General features: G+C 44.0%; 1 protein-coding gene and 1 non-coding gene across 5 annotated transcripts; one reads left to right on the top strand and one right to left on the bottom strand.

The window, feature by feature from the left end:
* Positions 1-2,571: 2,571 nt before the first annotated feature.
* LOC136159404 (DNA replication complex GINS protein PSF1-like) lies at positions 2,572-26,041 on the bottom strand. 4 transcript variants are annotated; one of them, XM_065921582.1, is made up of 8 exons: positions 25,864-25,943; positions 21,606-21,678; positions 15,050-15,829; positions 10,146-10,244; positions 9,490-9,580; positions 7,192-7,324; positions 6,296-6,370; positions 2,573-4,618 (listed from the first exon to the last, which is right to left on the bottom strand). In XM_065921582.1, the coding sequence occupies exons 3-7, from the start codon at positions 15,187-15,189 to the stop codon at positions 6,339-6,341; spliced, it is 495 nt and encodes a 164-aa protein (XP_065777654.1). In that variant the 5' UTR covers positions 15,190-15,829; positions 21,606-21,678; positions 25,864-25,943; the 3' UTR covers positions 2,573-4,618; positions 6,296-6,338. The 4 variants fall into 4 exon arrangements, with proteins under 4 accessions (XP_065777656.1, XP_065777654.1, XP_065777655.1 ...); XM_065921583.1 differs by having other exon boundaries at positions 15,500-15,829; XM_065921584.1 differs by lacking the exons at positions 15,050-15,829; positions 25,864-25,943 and adding an exon at positions 25,231-25,583 and having other exon boundaries at positions 2,572-4,618; positions 21,614-21,678.
* On the top strand, positions 10,426-10,498 carry TRNAE-UUC (transfer RNA glutamic acid (anticodon UUC)). The gene has a single exon. It is a non-coding gene; the product is annotated as a tRNA-Glu (tRNA).
* Positions 26,042-26,263: the final 222 nt, after the last annotated feature.

The following is a 26,263-nucleotide window of genomic DNA, read 5'->3' as shown; positions in this document are numbered from 1 at the left end:
CAGACTAGTGTTTCTCATGATGTACTCTGCATGTAAGTTATATAAGCAGGGTGACAATATATAGTCTTGATGTACTTCTTTCCCGATTTGGAACCAGTCCCCGTTCCATGTCCAGTTCTAACTGTTGCTTCCTGACCTGCATACACATTTCTCAGGAGGCAGGTCAGGTGGTCTGGTATTCCCATCTCTTTACTTTGATTTTAATACAAATTAAAATCTCAGTGAGGCAGCACTACACTCTGATTAGAATGAGTAAATTTAAAAGGCTAATCATACCAAGTATTGGAGTGGATGTAGAAGAAGTCAAACTCATACACTGCTGGTGTGACTGCAAATGCACAACCACCTTGGAGGAGTTTGGAAGTTTCTTCAAAAGTTAAAATCACACCTACATGAAGACCTGGCCATTTTACTCCTAGTTATCTGCCCAAAGGAAAAGAAATACGCATCCGTAACAGACTTGTACATCAACGTTCCTGGCATCTTTTCTGTAACAGCCCCAACTGGAAATAACATACTGTTGGCAAAGAAGGTGAGGGGGAGTGACTCTCATAATTTCTGGTGTAGTACAAATTATAATTCCTATAAAAATTACAAATCCCATCAAATTTACAATTATCCTACACACCAAGCTGTGTATGTGTAAAATGATGTATGTACAAGGTTACCCATATAGCTCTGTCTATAACAGCAAAAGGATGGAAACTGTTCAAGTGTCTATTAGGGAAATACATTAAAAAAAAAAAAAGATACTAAATGCCCTATATTAGTTTGCAGGGGCTGCCAAAACAGAATATTACAAGGGTGACTGAATCAAAATAAATTTATTTTCTTACAATTCTGGAGGCTAGAAATCCAAGATCAAACTTATTAGCAGGTTTGTTTTTCCCAAGGCCTCTGTCTTTGACTTTGTAGATGGCTACCTTCTTTGTTACTGCATTTTGTACTAGATGAAAACATTGTTTTTGTAAAGTTACAAAACAGAATGAATTCAACTCATCCTAAAATACCATCAATTGTGAAAAGCAATAGAACATGTGAAATTAGCATCTCCCTCCACTACATCCTAAAGCATTAATACAGTATCATTACAGACACTTCTTCTGGTTATAGGACTAAGACCAAAAAGGAAAGACAGACACATATTAGGGATAATCATATGTAGTGAAAAGAAAAAAAAATTCCATGATACATATCAAAATATAGATTAAAAAAGCTTAGAAAAAAAGACTGACTGAAATTTACTTAAGAAAAAGTAGAAAAGTTTGACTTCAAACTAAAGAAAAGAAAAAATTCATCAAGTATTTCTCCAAAGAAGATTCATACTGAGATAGTTATATAGGTATTAGTGCTATTTTAAAAGGTACATTTCTGTGAAAAATAGATAAAGGAATGTGCACCACTGAAAACTGACACCAGAACCCTGACACCCCATCTGACTCTGGGGCCTCTTGCTGTCCTGCCTTTACATGCTTCATGTGGCCTCTTCATTGACTCTCAGCACCTGGGGCTGTATTAGTTGACTGAATTTGGCAGAAAATGGTGCTAGTTCACTACCAGGCCTAGTCGTTCAGAAAACTAGCAGCACACACATCCACCTTCTTAACCTTGCAGGGTCCCAAGCTGCCAGGTAAGAAGCCCAATCAGTTCACTGGATAGAACCTTGCAAGAGGCCCACACGGAGAACAGAGGGCAAGCCACACGAGTCAGGTCACCAGAGGAACGCAACTGCATCAGGGACCCCAAGCAAGAGCTGCAGAACCTCCCAGCTGAGCCCAGCAAACCTGCAGAACTGCGAAAGTCAAGAGTGGTGTGGTTTAAAGCCATTGTGTTTGGATAGCTGTTTCATAGGAACAGATGGCTGAAAACACCGACAAAGCAGACACATATGTGAATACATACACATCCATCCCCTCTTGCTAAGCACTATAAAACAGCACCACTCAAAGTTGCAAAAGTTCACAATAAAATAACAGCAAATCAAATCTTGCAGTTCAATGAATGGTTAACACACCATAGCCAAGAAGAATGTTACAAATGGACTGACTGTAAGATAGTGCAACAGTTATAGATAAAAAGTAATCCATAACTTTAGGGAGTTAAGTGAGAAACCATATATGATCATCACTCAAGTTCCAAAAGTGCACTTGGAAAAAATCATGTTTGTTAATTACCACCATTTTACTATTTTTTTTTTTTTTTACTATGGTTTTAAATGTATTTTGAAGTTTCAGGTTGCACTGAGGAAGGCCACAAGTCTTGTGAGTTTTTTCTGGAGAAGTATGGGCTGGAGAGATGAAGACTGTGTCATTCAGGTCAAGTTAGGAAAAGGATAAGCTGCCAGCTATTACCAGCAGTAGTCAACATTTTTCTGAAAGTTCCAGATGACAAAATCAATGTGAAAAAGAAATGACTTTATATCGGAAAGTGGCCGAGTCATCATAATTTACTGCTTTTAAATATTTAATATTAATTATTAATTGATATCAATTAATATATAATATAATTAAATATTAATATTAACTATTAATATTAATAAATATTAAATATTTTAAATATTTATCATCCAAAACCTGTTAGAAAACAGAAGATTCCATTCACATGAGGAACAAAAACTGTAAAGTATTTCATTGGAAAAACACCTGAAATGGGAATGTACTTTATATCCATAATCAATTAACACTGGGCACACTGGATGGTGGCATTCAGTAGGTAAAATAGGAACTTACTTTCATTTTCTACATTGTATGTTTTCTTTTATCTTTTTAATTGTGCACTTATTACCCTTAAATAAAAAAACATGCATTTTAAAATTCTAGCCACAACTCTATAGGACCAATCAACATAAATCAATAAAACCTACAACACTTTAATTTTTCAACCAGTATACATTTACTTCAAGTAAGAAAAATAATTATTTTATTTTGGGAATGAATCAGAAAAGTACATCATATGGTTTATACAGAAATGATGGTGGGCTGGCAACAGGGCAGTGGCCTCTGCCTCAGGTTCCTCCTCACAGCTGACGCACATGGCCTCTGGGTTCGCCTGTACGTGGTCCCACATGCTTGGAAGAACAGGATGCAAGGGAAGTGACCACTGAGTTACAGTTAACACATCATCCACCCCATTCACTAGGGAAATTTTCCTTATTGTTTATTGGCAGAGATTCAGATGAAAATCTGATCTGGCTATGAATCTATGGAAGGAATTATTTTAGGGCTCTGTGCTTTCAATGCCCAGGGCACAGGTTCAATCTCTGGTCGGGAAACAGATCCTATGAACCGCACAGCCTGGAAGAGAATCTGCCAAGGGCCACTTGGTGACTATGTATTAATACCTGTGTTCTGAAAATATGCAGATCCACACCCTAGGTAGAGGCTCTCATAGCTTGACTACTTGAGTAGAATTTTGGCCAGAAATATTCCCGTTTAAGAAATACACTGCAGAGAGTGCCAGGTACTGGGTTTATCTGTATTTTAAACTTGAATGTCTCTGAGATTACTGGGCTGGTCATGGAGGGGACTAGTGGAATAAGGCCATTGACCAGCAGGTAGGACCACCTGGTGCCTCTCCGCCTATCATTTTATTGGGCAGTAGAAATTGCCCTCCACTTAGCTGATCAGCTCTTCATGTGACTTCCTGGTCAACGTGACTCTTGGGGGGAAATTGCACAAAATTCCTTTCCTAGCCCCAATCTCAACTTCCCTTTCCAAAATGGATATCCTGCGACACAAGCTCGCAGACAGGCACGAGCAAGACCAGCCACCACTGCTGGAAATGGGCAAAATCTATTGTGTTCTTTAGAGACCACCGGCTCCACCTGCCCATGTGATTTGGAAACACAAGCTTCAGAAATCCAGCTCCCTGGCTTGCACAGGCACACTTCCAGCAACAATAGAAGAGGCCCAGGGACATAAGACCTCCCTATACATCCAGGCGAAACTCTCCCTCAATGTTTAAAAGAGATGAACATGTAACGAATGTTTACTTTCATGAAACTAAAACACACGATAGTATTTTGGGAATTGTAGAAACGTTATGATTACAGATACAACTTACTACATCGAGGGTAGAATCCTGGACAATAGAAAATCAAACCTCTCGCATGTTGTGAAGACAGAATGAGAAGATGGCAGGATACGAGCCGGGAAGCATTCTCTTTAGGCACAGCATCTGCTAGAACCCTGATCCTAGACTTCGCTCTAGAGCTGTGGACAGCAGGTGGATGTCTGTGGAGTCTCTGTACGGCCAGAGTGCAAATTCTCTTTTGAGAACTGATACTTCAAAGTACAAACATACAACATAGATTCACAAATATGTTTACCATGCAAGGTAATGGAATTATATTCAGAAATGAAATAAAAGAGAAACTAACATCCAAATGAAAAGAAAAAAACAAACCATACTCCTCCGCCAAGCATTCCTGGTTAAAGAATGTCTCAATTTTAGAACCAAAAAGCAGTGGGCCTTGGGGAGGTGGAGAAGTGACCTTGCTTGGGTGCAGTCTCACACCAGGAGGGAGTCTTAGCAGCCATCTGGCCAGGGGTCAGGACAGCACGTGCTCCAGAATGCCTTGTCTGATCAGCTGCTCACACTTCCACCGAGGTAAAAAGTGCTGAGGGGAGGGGGGAGGAAGAGAGAGGAATGAAGAGCATTATTTTAAGTTACATGTGTCATTAAAAAGCAGCAATGCATGCTGAATATTTCAAACTGCACCAGTGAAGTAGTTAAAAGCTAAGCTTAAGTATATTTGCTATTTTCATCAATTGAAATTGATGTTACTTAGAGCTGTACTAAAATCTGAATTTTATAAACAAATTCATACTTTCTTAAGTTAAATTTAAACTAAAGACTTCTGAATTCTAGTAGGTATTTTCCCCAGTGTTTGCATTTTTAGATTTATGCACAGGAAAGCCAGGTAGGTGATCTGGGCCACACACCACAAGGGATGTGGCAACAGTTCACCAAGAAGGCAAATGGTAGGAGTGTCTTCTCCACTAAACCTCCTCGAGGATCTATGTCTGAACAGTCATTCCGCTACTAAGAGTGCAACTCTTCTCCCGTGTTTTTCAAGGATGAAAGGTCTTTGCAACCCATGGATGCTGGCCATGTGCTGTGTGTGAGGAAGGTGGTGCCCAGCTAAGGCTCATCCTCCATGTCTCCAGAGAGCACACTGCTCTCATTCTGAGGTGGAATGGCATCTCCTGGTCTCATTCCCTCCCAAACAGCAAGGCTTAACACAGAAGGGAACATTTACTAAATTCTGGAGTGGGGAGGTGCAGGCAGTCAGGCAGGAAGACTTTTCAAGCTCACAGATGACCAAAGGAATCTCAAAGACTAGACAGACATAGATACTTGAGTAAAACTGAAAAACTGCATTAGGAAGTGCAGCACAGAGAACTCTAGAAGGTGAACTGAAGGAGAGAGCGTGGCAAGTACTCAAGGTACTCAAGGAAGCGGAAGCCACTTCAGCAGCACCGTGCACCTGACAGTCCTTCACAAACTCAAGGCCTCGCGTGGGACCCATGACCAAGGAAACTCCTGCCCACCAGTCATGAAGACCCACGGGCCAAGGACTGATGTCTGACTTAACTGAATTGTCTTACAACTATGAAATGTAAAAAAAAAGGAAAAAAACAATGGAGTTGTTCATTGAACAGTTATTCTAATGTCTACTAAAGACACTTGTTCTCATTTCTGGGCAATGAGAAACATGCCCTGTAGAGTCAAGAATAAAGGACTGTGTGGTAGGAAAATGTTTCCCTATTAATATTTCACATTATGTGAGTGATCTATAACAGATTTTATAGAAAACTTATTTCTGATGTGCTCAGACATGTTAGAAGCCTCTTAATGTCCACAACAATAGCTGATGCTTTTAAGTTACCCCAGTTTTATAGAGTGATACTGAGAGACAAAAGTCTCATCAAGAGGAAGGCTTCTGCCCACAAATCCTAGGGTCCACATGCCACAGAGCCCACACGCCACAACTACCAAACCCGCGTGCTGCCACAATGGAAGCCCGTGCACCTACAGCCTGTGGGGAGCAGGCAGTCTGACCGCACCCATAATCTCTACATGATGTTTAAGGGTCAACGGTATCAGCCCTTTCTTACTACATGCAATGTTTGCTTCAAGTCTTTAGAAAAAGGATAAAAGGATATTTTATGATAAACTTTATGCCTATGACACAAATGATCATGGCATGGTGATATTTATTTAGCTACTGACTCTAACATCTCCATCATTCAGCACTCTTACAAAATTTAAAGTATCCTAAGACAGTAAATACCTGGCTATTTTTTTTTAATAGCACTGAAGTACCATCCTCAACTTCAAATTCTCCGTAGTCTTTTAGACACTGCACCTGAAAAGAAAAACTGATGTTTTATAATATCTAAATTATTTTTTATTATGAAGTAACCATCAAGTAGCTGGGGGCTGTACATGTACCTAAGGGAAGTATCAGGCTCTGTGGGCTTCTTCTCTGTGTAGTTAGGCTTAGTGTTCCTTACTGAGGCATACTAGTGGTTCCAGTGGCCATTAGTTCCATTGTCCACTGATGAGGAGGAGGAGAAATGGCAAATCTCTGAATATATGTGTCGGTCAGCACCGACAGCAAGGAAACTGAAGGAGCTGCCAAAGAGAGTTTTGGGTTGGATTTTCACTTTGATTTCACTTTGTTTTAACAATATGTAAAATACTTACATGGTTCTAAAGTTAAAACTTTTAAAAAACAAGTACAGCCAAAATTTTTTAGCCGTTCAATCCTATTCGCACCACCACCTACAGGTAAAAGTTTTGGCTTGGGTTTATGTTTCCTCTCATTTGTTTTTTGCTTTATTGTGCTTCTCATATTGGTTTTTTTTTTTTTTTTTTTAACAAACTGAAGATTTGTGTCAACCCTGCATTGTCAGATGGCAGGATTTTTTAGCAATAAAATATGTATATAATGCTAACACATACTCAACAGACTAGTGTAAGCCTAACTTTTACATGCACTGGGAAACCAAAAGATTTGTGTGACATGTTTGAGTGAATACTCGCTTCATTGTAGTCAGAAACTAAACCTATGGTGTCACCAAGGTATGTCTATATACACTAGTATATAGTCCTATACCCACTCCCTTGGACAAAAGTTAGCACACTCTGTGCATCAAAGAAACATTTTTTTAAAGGTATACTTACTTCTATATATAGGCTTTTTGGAGGTTTCATATCCTATGTGATGTGAACAGGACGAACAGCTAAAACCTTCGTCTCCTCCCAATGACCTCATGTAGGTAGCAAGGGACTTTTTATAACGATTGAACCAGTCCATCTGGAAGCATAAAGATGCCATTTGACAAAGCTGTAAGAAAATAAACTTGCAGAAACTGTACACTAAACCTTTCAAAAACAGCACACACGTCCACATGCATCTTTACAATGACCACTCATTCAAACTACAAATATTATTGATTGCCTATTATGAACCAGGCACTGGTACCTAGAACAGTAGGTATTGGTCATTCTGCATATCGGTACCTAAAAATGCAGGATGATATACCACTTTCAAGGACTGAACAATTCAATATTATAATAATATTAACTGATCTATAGATCCAAGTCATTCTCGATCAAAACTCCAATTGTTGAAAAAAATCGAACTTGACAAAGGAGTCTGAAATTTGCATGGAAATGCAAAAAGCCAAAAATAGTTAAGACACTTGAAAAAAGAAGAACAAAATGGGAAAACTTACTTAAGAAGTATTACAAAATTGCAGTCATTTAAGCAATATGAAATCGGTACAAGGACAAATAGACTAAGACAAAAGAAAGCCCTCCACAGACATGAAACTTGGCTCATACATTATTCACAAAAATCTATTCCAGTACTGTAGATCTTTGTGAAAGATAAAACAAGGTAACTCCGAAAAGACTGTACAGAGAAACATCTTCATATCCTTCACTAGGAAAGTGTGTGCGTGCATACATACACACGTACACTCCTCCCTCAGGTTTAATACTCTGCCAGAACGACTCACAGGACCCAGGAAAGCACTGTCCTGACAGTCACTGTTGCACTGTAGTGAAAGGAATACAAATTACAACCAGCCAAAGGAAGAGACACCCAGGGTGAGGTCCGGGAGGGTCCCAAATGTGAAGCTTTGATTTCCTCTCCCTGAGGGATCAGGACACACCACCCTCCTGGCACACTGATGTGGAACAATGCACATGGGTCGTGTCAACCAGGGAAGCTCATACAACTCCGGAGTGTCATGACATAGGCTGCACTGATTGATCAAACCATGACGGACTGAATCACAGGTGATGGAGCCCTCCTTCTATCTCCCCTCTTCTCTCTGCAATGATATCAAGAGGCTAAAAGCCTCAAACCTGAGGGGAGAGTGGAAACCTCTGAATTTGTAGCCAGTTGGTCAGAAGGGAGAGTGGCCCTGGGAACCCCCAATCCATGGCTGGTGTCTGAAGTGAGGGCAGTCTTAACCTATGAAGTTTGGTCTAACTAGGTAGTTGGTGTCCGAAGTCACTGCAGCAGGTGCTATGACCTTCACTTTGTAAATGAGGGGATTTAGGCATATGGAAGGATGGAGTTGCCTGCCTAGGATCTCTCAGAAGCAGAGCCAAGGTTTCTACACGAGTTTGCTTGCCTTCAATCCTGTGTCCTTAAATACTGTGCCTCAGTGACTGGATAAATCAGGAATTCATCACACATTCACAAAGATAAGCAAAGTATGTGTGTGCGTGCTGAGTCTCTTCAGTCGTGTCCAATTCTCTGCAGCCCTATGGACTGTAGCCTGCCAAGGCACCCCGTCCATGGGGTCATCCAGGCAAGAATACTGGAGTGGGTTGCCAAGCCCTCCTCCAGGGGATCTTCCCGACCCAAGGATCAAACTCACATCACTTATGTCTCCTGCACTGGCAGGCAAGTTCTTTACCACAAGCGCCACCTGGGGAGCCCCAAGCAAAGTATGTACACACACATATTTTATGAAGAACTTCCAAATAATAATGCCAGTTTTGAATCCTACTGATGCATCACTAGCAGCTAACATAACGGGACCCTTTATTTTGTTAAGTAATAGTAGTTTTCCATACAGCATTTAGAATTACTGCTACCATTCTCAAACAGACAAAAAACTACTGAAAAGCAAATGTTAAAACAAAAAGACAAGTACTATAAATACTATTACAAAACAATGCCAGGGGGCTTCCCTCATAGCTCAGTTGGTAAACAATCTGCCTGCAATGCAGGAGACCCGGGTCCAATCCCTGGTTGGGAAGGCCCCCTGGAGAAGGAACTGGCAACCCACTCCACTATACTTGCCTAGAGAATCCTCATGGACAGAGGAGGCTGGCGGGCTACAGTCCATGGGATTGCAAGAGTCGGACATGACTTAGCGACTAAACCACCACCACCTCAAACAATGCCAGAAGCTCAGCCAGTTTCTGAATTTATAGATTTGAACAAGAGTGCTAACTTACTTCTTCAGCAGACATGTGAAATCGTAAAGCACTTGGCAAGACACTGCCATATTCCCACCTGAGTGCTCTAATCCGAAGCAGCCGGTCATACCTAGAACATTAATGTGGTATCGGATCAGAAGTTGTCTTGGTCAGGAGAGGCTTAGGACTCAACCACCAGAAGGTAACATGTGGACTTTGGTTTGATTCCAGAGGCAAACAAACCACTGTAAGACGACACCTTTGGGACAACATGGAAAACAGGAACAGACTGGATGGATGCTGTGAAGGTACGTTCACTGCTCCATGTATGAGAACTATACAGTGGTCAGGTGAGAAAAGGCCCCAAAGGCCCTTATTTCTTAAAGATGCATACGAAAATATTCAGTGGTAAAATGTCTAATGTTTAGCATAAAAAAAGATGAAGCAATTATGGCAAAATGTTAAGAACTGCCTGACCTATATGATGGCTCCACGGGGGGTTGTAATATTATTCCCTAGCTTTAAGAATACTGTCATTTTCCATAATAAAAAATGTTTAAGTGAAAAAAAAGAGAAACTTCAGAATGTTCATGAAAGAGAGACAACTCGAAGAATTTCTGACACCCACTGGGATGGGAACCCCCCACCGCTCCCCGCCACCCCGAAGACACAGAGATGCTCTGTGTAGCTCTCACAGGTAGGCTACAGCGCAGCGCCGATTTCTCAGCAAAGAGCAGTGTCGAAACTTGATGGTTGGTATCAGGTCACCTCGTCCACTTGACTTTGCTTCATTCCTGGCAAAACATTTCAGGAAAAGAATGTCTATTGAGTACAGGTTAAATTTTCAAAGTCAGCTAACAACTGACTCCATACTTGTTTTTAGCCATTTATGTTAGTAGTTAACCTACCTAAATAGTACCTGCCTCCACATCGGAGCTTTTGCTAATAGAATAAAATAGAAAAGAGTCAGGGAATTCCCTGGTGGTCCAGTGGTTAAGACACTGCACTTTCATTGCCGAGGGCACAGGTTCAATCTCTGGTCAGGGAACTAAGATCCTGCAAGCTGTGTGGACAAACTTAAGTTCTTTCAAAAAAAATTAAAAACACCTAACTAATTTGCCGAGGATCACACTCCCATTGCTTTGTTTAGCCATGTGGCATACTGCGTTTTGCACACTGGTTAATATCCACTGTCTCCAAATGACAACCTTTTGCCTCACTAAAAAGAATCCCTTTTTCATGCTGGGACAAGAGATCAAATATCATGGGGCATAAGATTATGGCCTCACCTCATGTTCTCATCCTACGGAGTCCTCTTTCTATGGTATCAATACTTCCAAATCCTCATTCTCATAAAGTGAGCTAAGGACTCTAAAGTCAAATCCTCCTCCAACTCATCCAAGAAATAGTTCTTCAACTATGTTTGCACTTTAGGGTCCTTCACACAAAGAGGGAGAAAATTTTGGTTTTACCCTATAAAATATATGTCTCCTTAGATAATAGACAAGTATCACCTTTTCCAATCACATGTACAATTGTTTATTGGGTATGGTGTTTCAGTTTTGTAAAACGAAGAGTTCTGGAGAAGGTGGTGGTGGTGATGGCGATATGACATTATGAATGGTTTGAATACACTCAACAGTATGTGTGCTCAGTCACTCAGTAGTGTCCGTCTTTCTGACGCCATGGACTGTAGCCTGCCAGGCTCCTCTGTCCATGGAATTTTCCAGGCAAGAAAACCGGGTGGGTTGCCATTTCCTTCTCTAGGACATCTTCCCGACCCAGGGATTAATGCGCATCTCCTGCACTGGCAGGCAGATTCTTTACCACTGAGCTATCACTGGTGTGTATCTTAACCACAATTGAAAAAAAAAGAGGAAAACAAAACAAAACCATATGTATAGAACTAATCAGTATCTACTAAGGAGTTTTAAAAGGCAACAGAGAAATACAAAATGTTTGTGCCTGCTATAGGCCCTGAAAATAAAGGCAAAATATATTTCCCATGTCTTCTAAATCTGTACCATGTACGTAGATGTACTATGTCTTCTAGATCTCTTCCAGACACTTCTGCCACTCTACAAATGTTCGATTTATTCTCCACATTGTTTACAATGTGCTCTTGATTATAATGAAATAGCACAAATAAAACATACCCAACTTAACATCAAAGTACTTGATTAAATACCCAAGAACTTCCTTAAAAAATTCACATTTCCGTGTGAGCAATTAAATAGGAATAGATTTCTTCTGACAAAGAATTTTAACCAGAAACTGGTAATAGTGACTGTCCTGCCCAGAACCAAACTAGGAGGATAGGGCATAGAATTTTGGATCCTGAATTTCCCAATGGTATGAATACAGGAAAATCATTCCTTTACTGGACCAAGGCCTGTTCAGTTACCTCCTAAATAGGTCTGTAAACTGCTCTCTTTTCCCCTAGTCTGGCGCACCCTTCCTGTCACCTGCATGACCACCATATCCCCTCTCAGTCCCACCATCCACTATCCACATGGCAGCCGTGAGAACACAAACATGCCACCACCTCCCCCACATGCTTAAAAATCTCGTCTGGTTGTTGCCCTTTGCCTGCTCACTAAGTTTCAGCCACACTGGCCTTTGGTAATGATCAGGTCCCTGAGCATCCCTCCCTCTTTCATGCCTCAGGGCCTTTGCACATGCTGTTTCCTCCAATTAGAAATGCTCTGTGCCCACAATTACTTCCTCGCTAAAACCTACTTCTTCAGGCTCCAGCTGAAGTGTCCCTTCCTCAGAGACAATTTCCAGGATTTCTCAATCTACTCATATTTTCAGTGTTTTACTCTCTCTCCGAGTGCTGTGTTTCCCTTCACAGTAGGTAGTCCGACCTGGTTTACCTGCACTGAACATCTGTCTTCTGCCTGACACTGAGGGCCACGGGGGCAAACCTCTTGATTCTGCTGTTTACAATGGAAACACCAGAGCCCTTTTTCAGCTCGTGTCTAGTGCATACCTGTTGCATGAACAAATGAATGACTTGGGAACCTGAGTTCAGGACTTTCCATTTCCCTTACATTTACTGCAGACCTCTTGCACAGCAGTTCCCTGTTCATTGGTATCTATCCTCAAACACAGTCATTGCAAAGTGTTCTGTGTGCTCCACAAACCCTAACAACACGCTACTGATTTCTATGTCCAACGAACTGATGGAAACACTACCTAACAAGGCCAAGGATGAAATCTCATGTGCAGACAGACTCCTCTCCTGGTTGAGCTCTCAATAACTCATTTTTCCTCCTGCAGTCAGTACTCTTGCGTCTTATTCTTCACCCAGTCAAAGGATCCTCTGAAGTCTGTTGTTCACCCCAGATCCTCCATTGTGCCAACTACCATGCTTGGCTCTAAATATTCTGCAACTCCAGAACCCTCTAACTCACCAAGCTGTATCGTTCTGCAGCACAAGTTCCCAGTGAACTTCACTTAAGCTTTTGAAAGTCACTGCTACTCCTGCTCAATTTGCAAACCGCCTGTTCTCCCTTTAAATCACTAAGGCCTCACCTGATGGAAACAATACACTTCACTTGTTACGTCTGTTCCTTGTTCCCGTCTCACCTCTTTCAGATCCACCCTGAATCCTTTCAAGTCATACTGTTGTACTCGGATCGCGGAATCCCACCAAACACCACCAGAGCCGCAGATCGATGCAAAAACAGTGAGGAACTTTATTACAAGCTCGAGCAGGGACTCTCTTCACACAATGGCGAAGGAGCCCCGAGTGAAAGCGGTGAATCTTTTTTATACTGTATAGCAGAGGAAGCAGGAAGGGAAGCTTAAGGGATTGGTTAATTCATACTGTGCAGCAGGGGAAGCGGGAAGTCTTGTTAACTACTGATTGGTGGGGTGAGGGACTTTCCCGCCCTTCTTAGATTGCCTAGGGGTGAAGGGCAACTTGTCTTCTTCTGATTGGTTGGTTTGAAAAAGTTTTTTGTTTTCTTCTTCTTGGGAGGGGATTTTCACTCAAAATGTCGGTGCTATCTAAAATGGAGTTGTTTTGAATTTTTTCCTTTCACATTTCCCCCTCTTTGTTCCTCTGGAAGGCCCAATCATGGATCTTCTATATCGTCTGTGGGGACAGTCGAATACTGAGATCTGAGTAACATCAGGTGAATGGTATTGAATCTGTCTTTTACAAAGGACATAATTCTATTTAATATTCAGGGACCTATAGTTAAGATTAATAACAGTAGAATGAGGGGTCCTAAAAAAAAAAATGAGGGGTAGAGAAGAAATCAGGGTAGTCAACCAAGGGTAAGTATTAAACCAAGACTCAAACCATGATTGTTCATTTTCTCTTTCTTGTTCTCGCCTGCTTAGGCCTTCTCTAACTTTTTTAAGAGATTTCTGTACTACTCCTGAATGGTCAAATTAAAAACAGCATTCTTCTCCTAGGGCTGCATATAGTCCTCCTTGTTGTAAGAATAGCAGATCTAAACCCCTTCTATTTTGTAACACTACCTCAGCCAGAGAACTTAAGGATTCTTAGAGGTGGGAAATGGATTTTTCAAGCTGTTCAATATCTTCATCTATTGCAGCCCTTAGCTGGTTATACTGTTTATCTTGGAGCGTTAAGGCTGCAACTCCACTTCCAGTTCCTATAGCCCCCAATCCCAACAGGACAGTTAGTTAGGGCAGTGATGGGTTCTCTTTTTACCCTATACTGACCTGGTGTCTCTAACCTTGGTTGCAGTTCTTCTGAATACTAGTTTAGCCGGGGGATTAGATGGACTAGGACACAGAAATCTTGGGAGGTTTTTAGTGCCGCCTGATGGGCACACAGAGTTAGTCTGGCGGAGCAAGCCCACCATCCATTTTCTGGTGGGATGATCCACTGGTGAGTGGAATTAGTGAGGTTAGTCATAGGGATTGTGTGATTACATAGGTGTTGGTAAGTCTCAGGGATAGCTCCTATGCAGGTGCCTATACCCGTAATGGAGCTTACTGTCAGGCGGCCCGTACAAGGTTGTTGCTGCCATCTACAGGCTGAGACATCAGCAGTCATATTGAATCCTGAAGAAAAAACAACTGCCTCATAATAAGGAGGCCTAATATTATAGTAGAGCCAGCAACCATTTGTTAAGTTCAGACGAGAGGCGTTAAGGGTAAGGTAAGCTGAGGAGATCATTTTTATAGGGGGGTCTGTAGGTGGGGACATGTCAACTATGGGGGGAGCTATGGGGGGAGTGTGTGGAGTAGGTCCAGTATCCCGACTTTGGTTCTGGGAGGGAGGTTTTGGGGTTGTCATCTGGGAAGAAGGTTTTGGGGCTGTCATCTGGGAAGAAGGTTTTGGGGCTGTCATCTGGGAAGAAGGTTTTGGGGCTATCACCTGGTTTGGTCCCAAAGCTACCTTGGGGGCCAAATAGAGTGGTCCTAGCTTTAATTTGAGCTCAAACCGGATTCCATTATCGAATCCAATCTGATAAAGACGTAGGCCCCAGGCTCTGCCTACGTCCCACCTGGTAAACTTTTTTCCCTCATCAGTGAACTTAATCTGTAATGGAAAACACTGTCCAGGTTTAGACGACAGCGTCTTACATGGTGGGGAATCTTGGGGTAATTTTACCTGAATGAGGTCTTTGTCGGTATTGGTAAGCCAATGGACCGTTCCTGTAGTTTCACATCCCCAAGCGGCGCAATAAAAAGAATCAACTCCCCCGCATTTTGCAATTTGGTTCCGATCCCTTCTTCCCCCCGGGGAGACATATATGGGTGTTGGTATTGCGCATGGTGTGTCTCCCTGGCAAGTCCAGTCAAAAAGGCCAAGAGTCCCAAACTGAGGGCTCCCAACGAAGTCACTCAGTTGACTGGGACCACGGAAGCCGTTATTGTCGGCTGCCAGGACGCACAAATCAAAGGTCAATACAGGCCACCATGTCCCTTTGGGGGCTACGTTGGAACTCCAGAATTAAGTATTTCTCTGGTCTCAGGGTTGTAGACCATCCAAGTCATGTTAACCAGTTGATGGGGATTGGCTGAGGTAAGCCCTTGGATGGCTGCCCAGAGCACAAAGTACCTTAAGAGGGAGATACTTCTTTGGGGTGTTTCTGAAGTTTTAACTTGAGTGGATTGTCCAGATGCTTGGAGACTCTCCATTGTGGCAGAACCTCGTGGATGTCGGTGAAAGGATCAGCAGGCCTCACATGTGAGAAGTGGACCCACGTTGATATACCGTCTACTTTGAGGGTCATTGGTGTGACCAAGATGACGGAGTAGGGTCCTTTCCAGCGTGGTTCGAGGGTGCCTGAGTGGTGTCTTCGCACATAGACCCAATCTCCTGGATGGAAACGATGCGGTTCAGGCAGTGGCTTGGTGAGGTATAGGGCTTCTAGCCGTTTCCAAATGTCTTTGTGCACCCGTTGGAGGAGTGAGAGAGAGGAAAACAGAGCATCAACAGGTAAGTTGGCTATTAAATCAGTCTTTAAACTAGGTACAATAGGGGGAGGTCTCCTGAACATAATTTCAAAGGGGGTTAGCCCCAACATGTAATGCGAGTTCCGTACCCGGAACAAGGCAAAGGGGAGGAGCGCCACCCAGTCCCCGCCAGTCTCTAGGGTTAATTTGGTCAAGGTCTCTTTTAAAGTTCTGTTCATTCTTTCTACATACCCTGAACTCTGGGGTCGATAGGCACAATGTAATTTCCAATTTGCCCCCAGAACCGCCGCCAGTCCCTGACTTACCTTGGAGACAAAGGTGGGACCGTTATCACGGTAGGATCTCTTCTAAGTTTTTTTGTTACTACCTGGGCTGTCTCCTTTTTTGTTGGGTAGGCCTCTACTCATCCAGAAAAAGTATCAATGAAGACCAGCAGGTATCTACATCCGTATGTCCCGGTTTTACCTCAGTAAAGTCTACTTCCCAGTAGGCTCCAGGGCGTGTTCCCCTTTCTCTGGCTCCTTTGGTTGCTCCTTAAGTCTTTGTTGGGTTAGTTAGCAGGCAAGCCTTACAGTCTGAGGCAATTTTTTCTATTTTCGCCCGGTAGTCTTTGATGACAATCTTTGCAGTTCTAACGAGATCTTGCATTTTTTTCGCCCCTAAATGGGTTGCATTATGAATTTTCCAGAGCAGTTCTGTCCCCAGTTTTTCAGGTAGGATAGGCGCTGACTTAGCGTCTTTCCACCAGCCATTTTTAAATTGAGTCATAGGTAAGGAGTTAATCCATTTTATATCTGTTTCACTGTATTCGGGGTTATCGGGTAGAGTCATGGTCCCTGGGTCAGGGAGTCGAGCTGCCAAAACTGGGGTAACAGATGCTAGAGCAGCCTCCTTAGCCCAAAGATCAGCCAGTCGATTGCCCCTTGCCACGGGGGAGTCGCCTCTTTGGTGGCCTGGGCAGTGGACTATGGCCAGTTTCTTGGGCAGCTAGAGAGCCTGTAGAAGCTCAAGAATTGTCTCTTTATTTTTTATAGTTTTTCCTCAGCCGTCAGGAGCCCTCTCTCTCTATAGATGGCCCATGAATGTGTGCTGTGGCAAAGGCGTATCTGCTGTCAGTATAAACGGTCAGGTTTTTTTCTCTACCTCTTTTGAGCGCTTCAGTCAATGCTATAAGTTTGGCTTTTTGGGCCGAAGTCCCATGGGCCAAAGGGGCAGCCCATATGACTTCTGTCTCCGTGGTCACAGCCGCACACGCATACCTCTGTCCATTTTGTACGAAGCTGCTCCCGTCCGCGTACCAAGTCAGTTCAGCATCTGGAAGGGGGACGTCTTTCAGATCAGCTCGGACCCCACATACCTGAGCCAGGATGTCAGCACAGTCATGTAGTGGAGTGTCCAGGTCTGGATCCGGCAGGAGTGAGGCTGGGTTCAAAGTAGCTGGCGGCTGAAAAATGATCTTGGTAGGGTTTAGTTGTAGTCCCTGGAAATGGGTCAGTCTAGCGTTACTGATCCATCGATCTGGAGGTTGTCTCAATATACCCTCTATGGCATGAGGGGTTGTTATTTGCAGTTCTTGTCCCAGGGTTAATTTGCCAGCGTCTTTTACTAACAAGGTCACAGCAGCCACCATACGCAAGCAGGGCGGCCATTCACTAGCCACTGGGTCCAGTTTTTTTGAAAGATATGCCACTGGTCTTTTCCAAGGTCCCAGTTTCTGGAGTAACACCCCTTTGGCTACCCCTCTGCTCTCATCTACATAGAGAAGGAAGGGCTTAGTGACGTCAGGCAGACCTAGGGCAGGGGCTGACAGGAGGGCTGCCTTAATGTCCTGGAAGGCTTTATCCATTTCCTCTGTCCAGGCAAATGGTATAGTCTCTTTTGTTGCCTGGTATAGTGGTCTTGCCATTTCAGCAAAACCTGGGATCCATAATCTACAGAATCCAGCGGACCCCAGAAATTCTCTAATTCCGTATTGACTCTGGGGCTTAGGGATCGTTAACACAGTCTCTTTTCTGCTTTGGACAGCCACTGCTGTCCTTTTAATATGTATCCCAGGTAATGAATCTCCTGTCTGCCAATTTGTGCTTTCTTTGCAGAGGGCCGATATCCCAGCTCACCTAAAGTATACAGCAAGTCTCTGGTTGCCTCCAGACAGGTTTGTTGGGATTCTGTGGCCAACAAAAGGTCGTCTACATACTGTAGCAAGGTAACCCATGGGTGTTGGATACGGTACTCACCCAGGTCCTCATGTAATGCTTCGTCCAAGATCGTGGGCGAGTTCTTGAATCCTTGTGGTAGTCTCGTCCAAGTTAGTTGCCCGTGAATGCCTTCCTCTGGATCTGACCATTCGAAGGCGAAAATATTCTGGCTTTTGGGTGCCAGGGGGAGGCTAAAAAAAGCATCTTTTAAGTCCAGTACCGTATACCACTGGTGATTGGGGTTCAAGGAGCTCAAAAGAGTATAGGGGTTTGGTACTGTGGGGTGGATGTCCATCACCTGTTGGTTAAATTGTCACAAATCCTGCACTGGCCTGTAGTCATTGGATCCCAGCTTTCTGACTGGGAGAGGGGGGTATTCCAGTTGGATTGGCATGGGCGTAGGATGCCCTGAGCCAACAGCCTGCGTATGTGAGGGCGAATACCTCTTTGTGCCTCTTGTGGCATCTGATATTGCTTGACTCTGATGGCCTCTGCTCCTGGTTTGAGTTCAATATAAATTGGGGGCCGATGTTTGGCTAAGCCTGGACCTCCGGTTTCTGCCCAGGCTTATGGGTATTCGTTAAGCCACTGTTGCATATCAGCCTCAGGGGCTACTTCGGGGGAGCCTTGGTGTAATCTGTATTCATCTTCTATTTGCATGGTTAGAACTTGTACCGGCCTACTGGCCGGGTCCATAACATTTACCCCCTCAGGTGAGAAATGGATCTGGGCTCCTATTTTGGTTAGCAAGTCTTGCCCAAGCAGTGGGTAGGGGCAGTCTGGTATGACCATGAAAGAGTGGGATACCCGGCCCGTGCTCAGATCTAGGTTTCTTCGGGTAGTCCATGAATATTTTTTCATACCAGTGGCCCCTTGCACCCATGAAGTCTTTGAAGAGAGTTTTCCCCGTGGGTCAAGCAGGACTGAATGTTCGGCCCCAGTGTCCACTAAAAACTCAATTGGGGTCCCCTCCACTTTTAAGGTTACCCTGGGTTCGGGGAGGGGTTCCGGGCCCCGTCTCCCCTAGTCGCTCAGGTCCCCCAGAGCCAAAACGTTGGTTCCTTGTTTGAACTTTTTAGGGCAATCTTTAACCCAATGTCCTTCTTTCTTACAATATGCACACTGGTTCCGTCCTAACTTTGGTTTTTCCTGGGTTGGGTTTCGACTTACCTTCTGCCAATTGTCTCAATCTCTTTTCTCGTTCGTTAGGCTGGGCACTGGTGGCTGCCAGGAGAATGCGAGCCATATTTTGGGTCTGTCGGTCGGTGGCTCTAGTCTGCTTCTCTTTAGGTGTCTCTCGGTTATTATAAACTTTTCCTGCTACTGCCATCAGATCTTGAATAGATTTTTTCACCTAATCTATCTATCTTCTGTAACTTCTTCCTTATATCTGGGGCTGACTGATTAATAAAATGCATCATTAAAGCTGACCTAGTATCTTCTGCCTCAGGGTCCATGGGAGTGTACTGATGGAATGCATCCATCAGTCTCTCCAGGAACGCCGCAGGACTCTCTTCTCTCCCTTGCTGTACATTACCTACCTTAGCCAAATTAGTGGGCCTGCGAGCGGCCGCTTTGAGACCCCCCAACAGAGTCTGGCGGTAGACCCAGAGCTGCTCCTTACCTTCTGCCGTGTTATAGTCCCACTGTGGCCTAGATAAAGGGAAGGAAGAGTTGTCACAGGGTTAGCCGTGGGTTGCCCATTATCTCCTGGCACCAGTTTCCACGCCTCTAGCTGAATCCTTTCTTCTGTGGTGAATAATATCTGGAGTAGCTGCTGACAATCGTCCCACGTAGGTTGATGAGTGAACAGAACAGTTTCTAACAAATTAATAAGCTCTTTAGGTCTCTCTGAAAATGGGGCATTCTGGGTCCTCCAATTGTATAAATCACTAGTAGAAAAGGGCCAATATTGAAGGGGCTGATTTCCATCAGCATCAGGGGGACCCAGAGCCCTGAGAGGAAGAATAGCTGCTGAAGTAGAGTCGGCAGGCCCCCCGGGGGAGGCGGCCCTACGATTACGGGTGTTCATTGCAGGTCCTCCCCCAGCCACTTCTGGGGAAGGTTGGGGGAGTGGGGGTTCGGGGTGAATAGGAGGAGGGAGAGAATATGGTGGAGGTGTGATAAGGAGATCAAGAGTCGGATCTTCCTGTAAAACAGGGGCAGAGGGGGCAGCCGGAGGCTTTTTCTTTTCTTCAGCCACTAGGATCTCCGTGGCTGCTGCTGCCTGTGGAGGTAAAAAGGGTTGGATCCAAGGGGTTGGGCTGACTATTAAATCTTCCCAAACTAGGATATGTGGGACCTGGTCTGGATGTCCGCTCCGAGGTCTGAGGATGATTTCTCGGACTCTCCAGGCAGTCTTTAAGTCGAAAGTCCCTTCAGGAGGCCAGCCTACGTTAAAGCTGGGCCATTCAGCACTGCAAAAGATAACCATCCGAGATTTTTAAATTTCTACACTCAGATTATGAGCTCGAGCTCTAACTTCTTTGAAATGGTCAGTTATTAAGGTAAGCGGAGAGCATCCAGATTGGGTCTGCCCATCGTCAGTCACATAATGAACAAACAAGACAACACACCAGACAAATAACAGCGCACAATTCCGAGAACAAAAAGTACAGGGTATATCAGATGTATATCAGAGGTGTGTGTATATATATATATATATATATATATATATATATATACACACATATATATATGGGACTACAGCGTGGGAGCTGGAAGACATCTCTTCCTGCTCCCTGCTGGAGACCGTATCGGTGCGTCAGCCTAGGTCTAAATGCAGCTACAGATTGGGGTCCCCCTACAGATACAGATGCAGCTGCTGCTACTGCTTACTGGCCATTCGTCCTCTGAAGTGCGGGTCCTGGAGGGCTCGGGGGATTCCGGACGAGTCCCCAAAATGTTGTACCCAGATCTCGGAATCCCACCAAACACCACTGGAGCCGCGGATCGATGCAAAAGCAGTGAGGAACTTTATTACAAACTCGAGCAGGGACTCTCTTCACACAATGGTGAAGGAGCCCCGAGTGAAATGGCGAATCTTTTTTATACTGTATAGCAGAGGAAGCAGGAAGGGAAGCTTAAGGGATTGGTTAATTCATACTGTGCAGCAGGGGAAGCGGGAAGTCTTGTTAACTACTGATTGGTGGGGTGAGGAACTTTCCCGCCCTTCTAAGATTGCCTAGGAGTAGAGGGCAACTTGTCTTCTTCTGATTGGTTTGAAAAAGTTTTTTTTTTTTTCTTCTTCTCGGAAGGGGGTTTTCACTCAAAATGGCGGTGCTATCTAAAAATGGAGTCGTTTTGAATTTTTTTTCTTTCAATACCAGTCAAACAATAAGTATTTATCGAACACTTACCATGGGCCAAGTGCTACTCGGTCCCTATAGACATAACAATCATGAACACAAATCATTCTACTTCTGTATAGCCAGGGTATGATCAGGGTCACAGAGAATTAAGAAAACCAAATCATATCTAAAAACTAATATTAAGATGATCTGACTTCAACATTGTACTTCTAAAATTGTTTTAAAATATCAAGCTTACCAACTTACACATCAGATTGGTTTTGCTCATATAAAGCTTTCATCTCCTCCAGAACTTGCCTCAGTCCATCTTCCTGGAACATATAAAATTACACTCATTAATTCCCCCACCAAGTTTGTAGCAATACTCTATGCTTATGTACCTTATGAAAAACCAATAGTCTTTCCACACCTATTAAGACGGCTATAATAACAAGTGTTGGAGAGGATGGGGAGAAATTGGAACCCTTGTACAATGCAGGTAGGAATGCAAAATGGTACAGCCCTTTAGAAAACAGCCGTGTGGGTCCACAAAAAGTTAAATTTAGAATTACTATATTATCCAGCAATTCCACTTCTAGGAATACACTCAAGAATAGTGAAAACCTAAGTTCATACAAAAACTATGCACAAATATGCAGAGTAGGATTACTCATAACAGCCAAAAAGTGGAAACAATCCAAATGTCCAACTGATGAACAGATAAGCCAAAATGGTATGTCCATTTAATGGAATATTACTCAGTCAAAAAAAGAAGTGCTGATACACACAACAACATGAACTTTGAAAACATTGCTTAGTGAAATAAGCCAGACAGAAAAGGACAAATATTGTATGATTCCACTTATCTGAAATGTCTAGAATAGGCACTCATGAAACAAAGTAGATTAGAGGTTACCAGGCTGAGGGGGAAGAGGAGTGGGGAGTTACTGCTTAAAGGCTATAGAGTTTACTTGGGGTTATGAAAAAGTTTTGGAAATAGGGGTGATGGTTGCACAACAATGGGAATATAATTAATGCCACTGAAGTGTACACACAAAAGTGGTTAGAAATGACAATGTATCATTTACCACAATTAAAAAAAAAAGGAATGAATTGCCAACAAAATACACAATTAACATACTAATTAAGGATAATCTTAAATACATTGTGTTGAGAAGTCAGACAGAAAGGAGTACATACTGTATGCTTCTAACTGGCCCCATACAGAAAAGTTTGCAATTCCTGGCATGCTGACTCCAGAAATACAATAAAAAAGACAGATATAATCTGTAGGGGAAAGAAAATCCTTGGTTGCCTAGGGCTGCAGATGGGAGGTAGCCAGTGCCACAAAAGAGAAAAGGGAATCCTTGGGATAGCAGATATCTTGGTTAGGTTGCTGGTTACAAGGATTGTATACATTTGTCAAAACTCAAAGGTCTATTAAAATGTGTACTGTGTTGTATATAAATTATACGTCAATAAAACTAGTGACAAAAAACCAATAGTCTACAGAAGTAATAACACATGACAGAAGCATGTAAATAACTTATTATTTACTGGAAAAGGATTTTAAAGGGTTACTACCGAAAAAAAAAAAAAAAAAACCAAAACCACCTATGCACTGCCAGGATAGAAAACAGAAAGGTCAAAGGAGTTCTTCTGCTATCTCATTGGGCAAATTTCTAAAAAACTTCCCTTGGAGGAATAAAAACATTTATTTATAAAATTCATAAATGTTATACAATGTCAAAAAGCAACCCCTACACCTGAAACACTGTAAATAAACTATATTTCAATTAAAATAAAAAAAAGAACCCAATAATGCTATAACAATGACGACCAAAAAAAAAAAAAACCCACAAAACCTCAAAACAAAACAATGATAAGCAACCCATCTACTTTTAGAGCTACAATACATGCATTCGCAAAAATGTTTTAGCACTACTAGTATAATTACAAAATTACACTACTTAATCCTGCTTGAATATAAGAAATCATTTCTAATGAAACATGAAAGCATGATTTCTACTTTCTCTTTCATCAACTGGTTAAAAAGATATGGAAAAGTCTGATTTACTAGAATTCAGTTAAATATTCCTTTTATCACAAATATTAAGGAACAGTTGAAACTCTTGCACAATTAGATCAGTAGGTATACAAAAGACAAGAATGAAATAAACTTGTAAAGATACAACCAAATTTTCAGATTTAAATTTTTATTCATTGTTTTAAGACTTTGATTTTTAAAATTTACACTGGGAAGTGCATCATTTTGTGCTCCCACCTCCAACTGTAAGCCCCTGGGAACTCAAGATAATTTTCCTAAAGACTCAAATGATTATCAGTTCTGCATATCCAAAGTGCATCATTCCAATTTGCCAAACACAGCACCTAACCATGAGGGATTCTGGAATGAACAAGGCAGAGTCCCTGCTCTAAACCAGCTACCATCTGCTGGGGAGGAATGATTCTCGAAAGCATGTGTGGGTCAAGGGGATCAGATCAAGATCAATTCTTAGTCTAACCCAGCTCAGCTGTCCCAGGGGTCAGCCCCTAAAGGTAGGCACTACTGCAAGAAAAGGTGCACCTACAACCTCTAAGACCCAGAAAAGTCAGGATTTTACACTTCTAAGAAACCAACACTTAAAATCCAAGCGAAAAAGACAGCTGGACTAACAGTCTGAAAAGCCAGCCCCTTGGGCAGTGTCTGCCTGTGCCTTTGGGCTCGTTTCTTCCCATGTAACTTAGTCTTCCCACTCTAGTGGGGCCATATTGGAAAGCCTCCATCCCTCTCAAACATCTGGTTTAAAACTCAGCATTCAAAAAACTAAGATCATGGTATCCGGTCCCATCACTTCATGGCAAATAGATGGGGAAAAAATGGACTCAGGGGCAGAATTTATTTTCTTGGGCTCCTAAATCACTGCAGATGGTGACTGCAGTCATGAAATTAAAAGACCCTTACTCCTTGGAAGAAAAGCTATCACAAGCCTAGAGAGCATCTAAAAAGCAGAGATACCACTTTGCGGACAAAGGGTCCTACTGTCAAAGCTATGGTTTTTCCAGTAGTCATGTACGGATATGACAGCTGGATCACAAAGAAGGCTGAGCACCGAAGAACTGATGCTTTTGAACTTTGCTGTTAGAGAAGACTCTTGATAGTCCCTTGGATAGCAAGGAAATCAAACCAGTCAATCCTAAAGGAAATCAACCTTGAATATTCCTTGGAAGGAATAATGCTGATGCTGAAGCTCCAATACTTTGGCCACCTGATGTAAAGAGCTGATTCACTGGAAAAGACCCTGATGCTGGGAAAAATTGAGGGTAGGACGAAGGAGAAGGGGGCTGCAGAGGGTGAAACGGTTGGATGACATCACTGACCCAATGGACATAAATTTGGGCAAAGTCAGGGAGACAGTGAGGGACAGGGAAGCCTGGCCTGCTGCTGCCCATGGGGTCACAAATACTGGGGCATGACTTATGGACTGAACAACAGCAACAACAACTCCTCTGAGTTCTGTGTCTCCAGCGAACCTCCCGCTGTGGTCTCCTAACTTTTTAGATAAGGTAACTGCCTGAAGTTGCAAGAATAACAGACTGGAATCGAAGAAAACTGTTCAAGTTGAGGCTCCGCTTCAAACACGCGGCAAGTTCAGACAAGCCCTTTAACTTGATCCTTAATTCCAGACGCTCAGTTTCCCCATCTGTTAAATAACCCCAGTGTCAGCCTAACTGCTCTTGAATGTTCAAAATTCAGCTTACCCAGACGCTCTTCCGGCTGACCGCCAGATATTCACACTGCTACCTGAGTGAAGCCTCCAGAGACGCCGGTCTCTCCACGCCCCGGCGACTCCTCTCACCTCCACCCCTGTCCTCGTACCTACCAGTCCTGTCGTCTTAGGACACGGTGTTCAGGGCCCCCCGACCGGGCTGTGGACCACACATCCATCGCTTCTGTGGTCTATTTATAACCCACTCAGAACCAGTCTTTCTTCTATCCGGTCCATTCCCCAAAGTGCTGCGACAGCTATCAAAACACAGAGTGATCCCGTCGCTCCTCTGAAATGCCTTGTAGTGACGAGCAAACCTCCGGGCTCCGGAGCCCGCCCTTCCCCGGCGGGAAGGGGTGTTTGCACGGCCGGCTCTCCGGTGGGGCTACACTCACCGCAGCCCTCAGGGCACGGCCCTAACGCCGGGGCTACCCCGGTTCACACCTCCCCGGTATAACTCACTCCTGAGCCCTAGCACCCCATCTCCCGGTCTCTCTGCGCCTCACCGGGGCCAGACGCCCACCGCCCTGCCCGCGCCGCACAGCAGCTACGAGTACGCCGGGCGGCGGCCGCGAGAGGCGGCGGGGAGCGAGGAGAGTGGCGGCAATCCCCGCTCTCGCGGGAAGCCACCAAAACCGACCTGCCCACGACCTTCCCATATCCACGGAGGAGAACCATAGGCACACCCCCATCCCGCTCTGGGTGTGCAGCCCCAGAGAAGCGCCCTGGGGAGGACCCCGCCCTCACGTTGAAAGCAGGCAGCCTTCCCTCGGCCGCGCGGTGCAGCTCCCGGACCAGCTCCACGGCCTTCTCGCAGAACATGGCCCACGCACCGGGCCCTTTGAACCACCGGCTCTCACCCAAACGGCTGCCTCACTCACTGTTCCCTACGGCTTTCGCTCCTATTGTTCCCAGGAGCGCAGTGCCGACCCCGCCTCCGCCCCGTTTTGGCGCCAAAATGGTGACCAATAGGAGCGCAGTGCCGGCCTCCGGGCTACGGTGGCCGCCAAGGGACATTTGCCTCCGCCGTGCAGCCGCAGTGCCCCAGGGAGCCTCGCACTGGGGCGGTTGCGGGCCTTGGTCCGGCTTCAGCCCCACCGCTGTCCAGGCCTCGGTCCAAGCTCAGGCTGAGCGGCAGGACAGCTCT

This window comes from Muntiacus reevesi, chromosome 2 (assembly GCF_963930625.1).
Source record: "Muntiacus reevesi chromosome 2, mMunRee1.1, whole genome shotgun sequence".
Taxonomy (NCBI): domain Eukaryota; kingdom Metazoa; phylum Chordata; class Mammalia; order Artiodactyla; family Cervidae; genus Muntiacus; species Muntiacus reevesi.
Note: the sequence above shows the minus strand (reverse complement) of the source record. Positions and strands in the feature narration are given on the sequence as shown.

Bases quoted from the DNA above. Each gene is read 5' to 3' on its own strand.
- LOC136159404 (XM_065921582.1), bottom strand. From the start codon at position 15,189: ATGTCTCCCCGGGGGGAAGAAGGGATCGGAACCAAATTGCAAAATGCG. The intron at 9,581-10,145 runs GTGAGAGCTACA...TTAATGTTCTAG, and splicing joins CGCTGCGCTGTAGCCTACCT to GTATGACCGGCTGCTTCGGA. The intron at 6,371-7,191 runs GTAAGTATACCT...TTTTCTTTTCAG, and splicing joins CAAAAAGCCTATATATAGAA to GTGCAGTGTCTAAAAGACTA.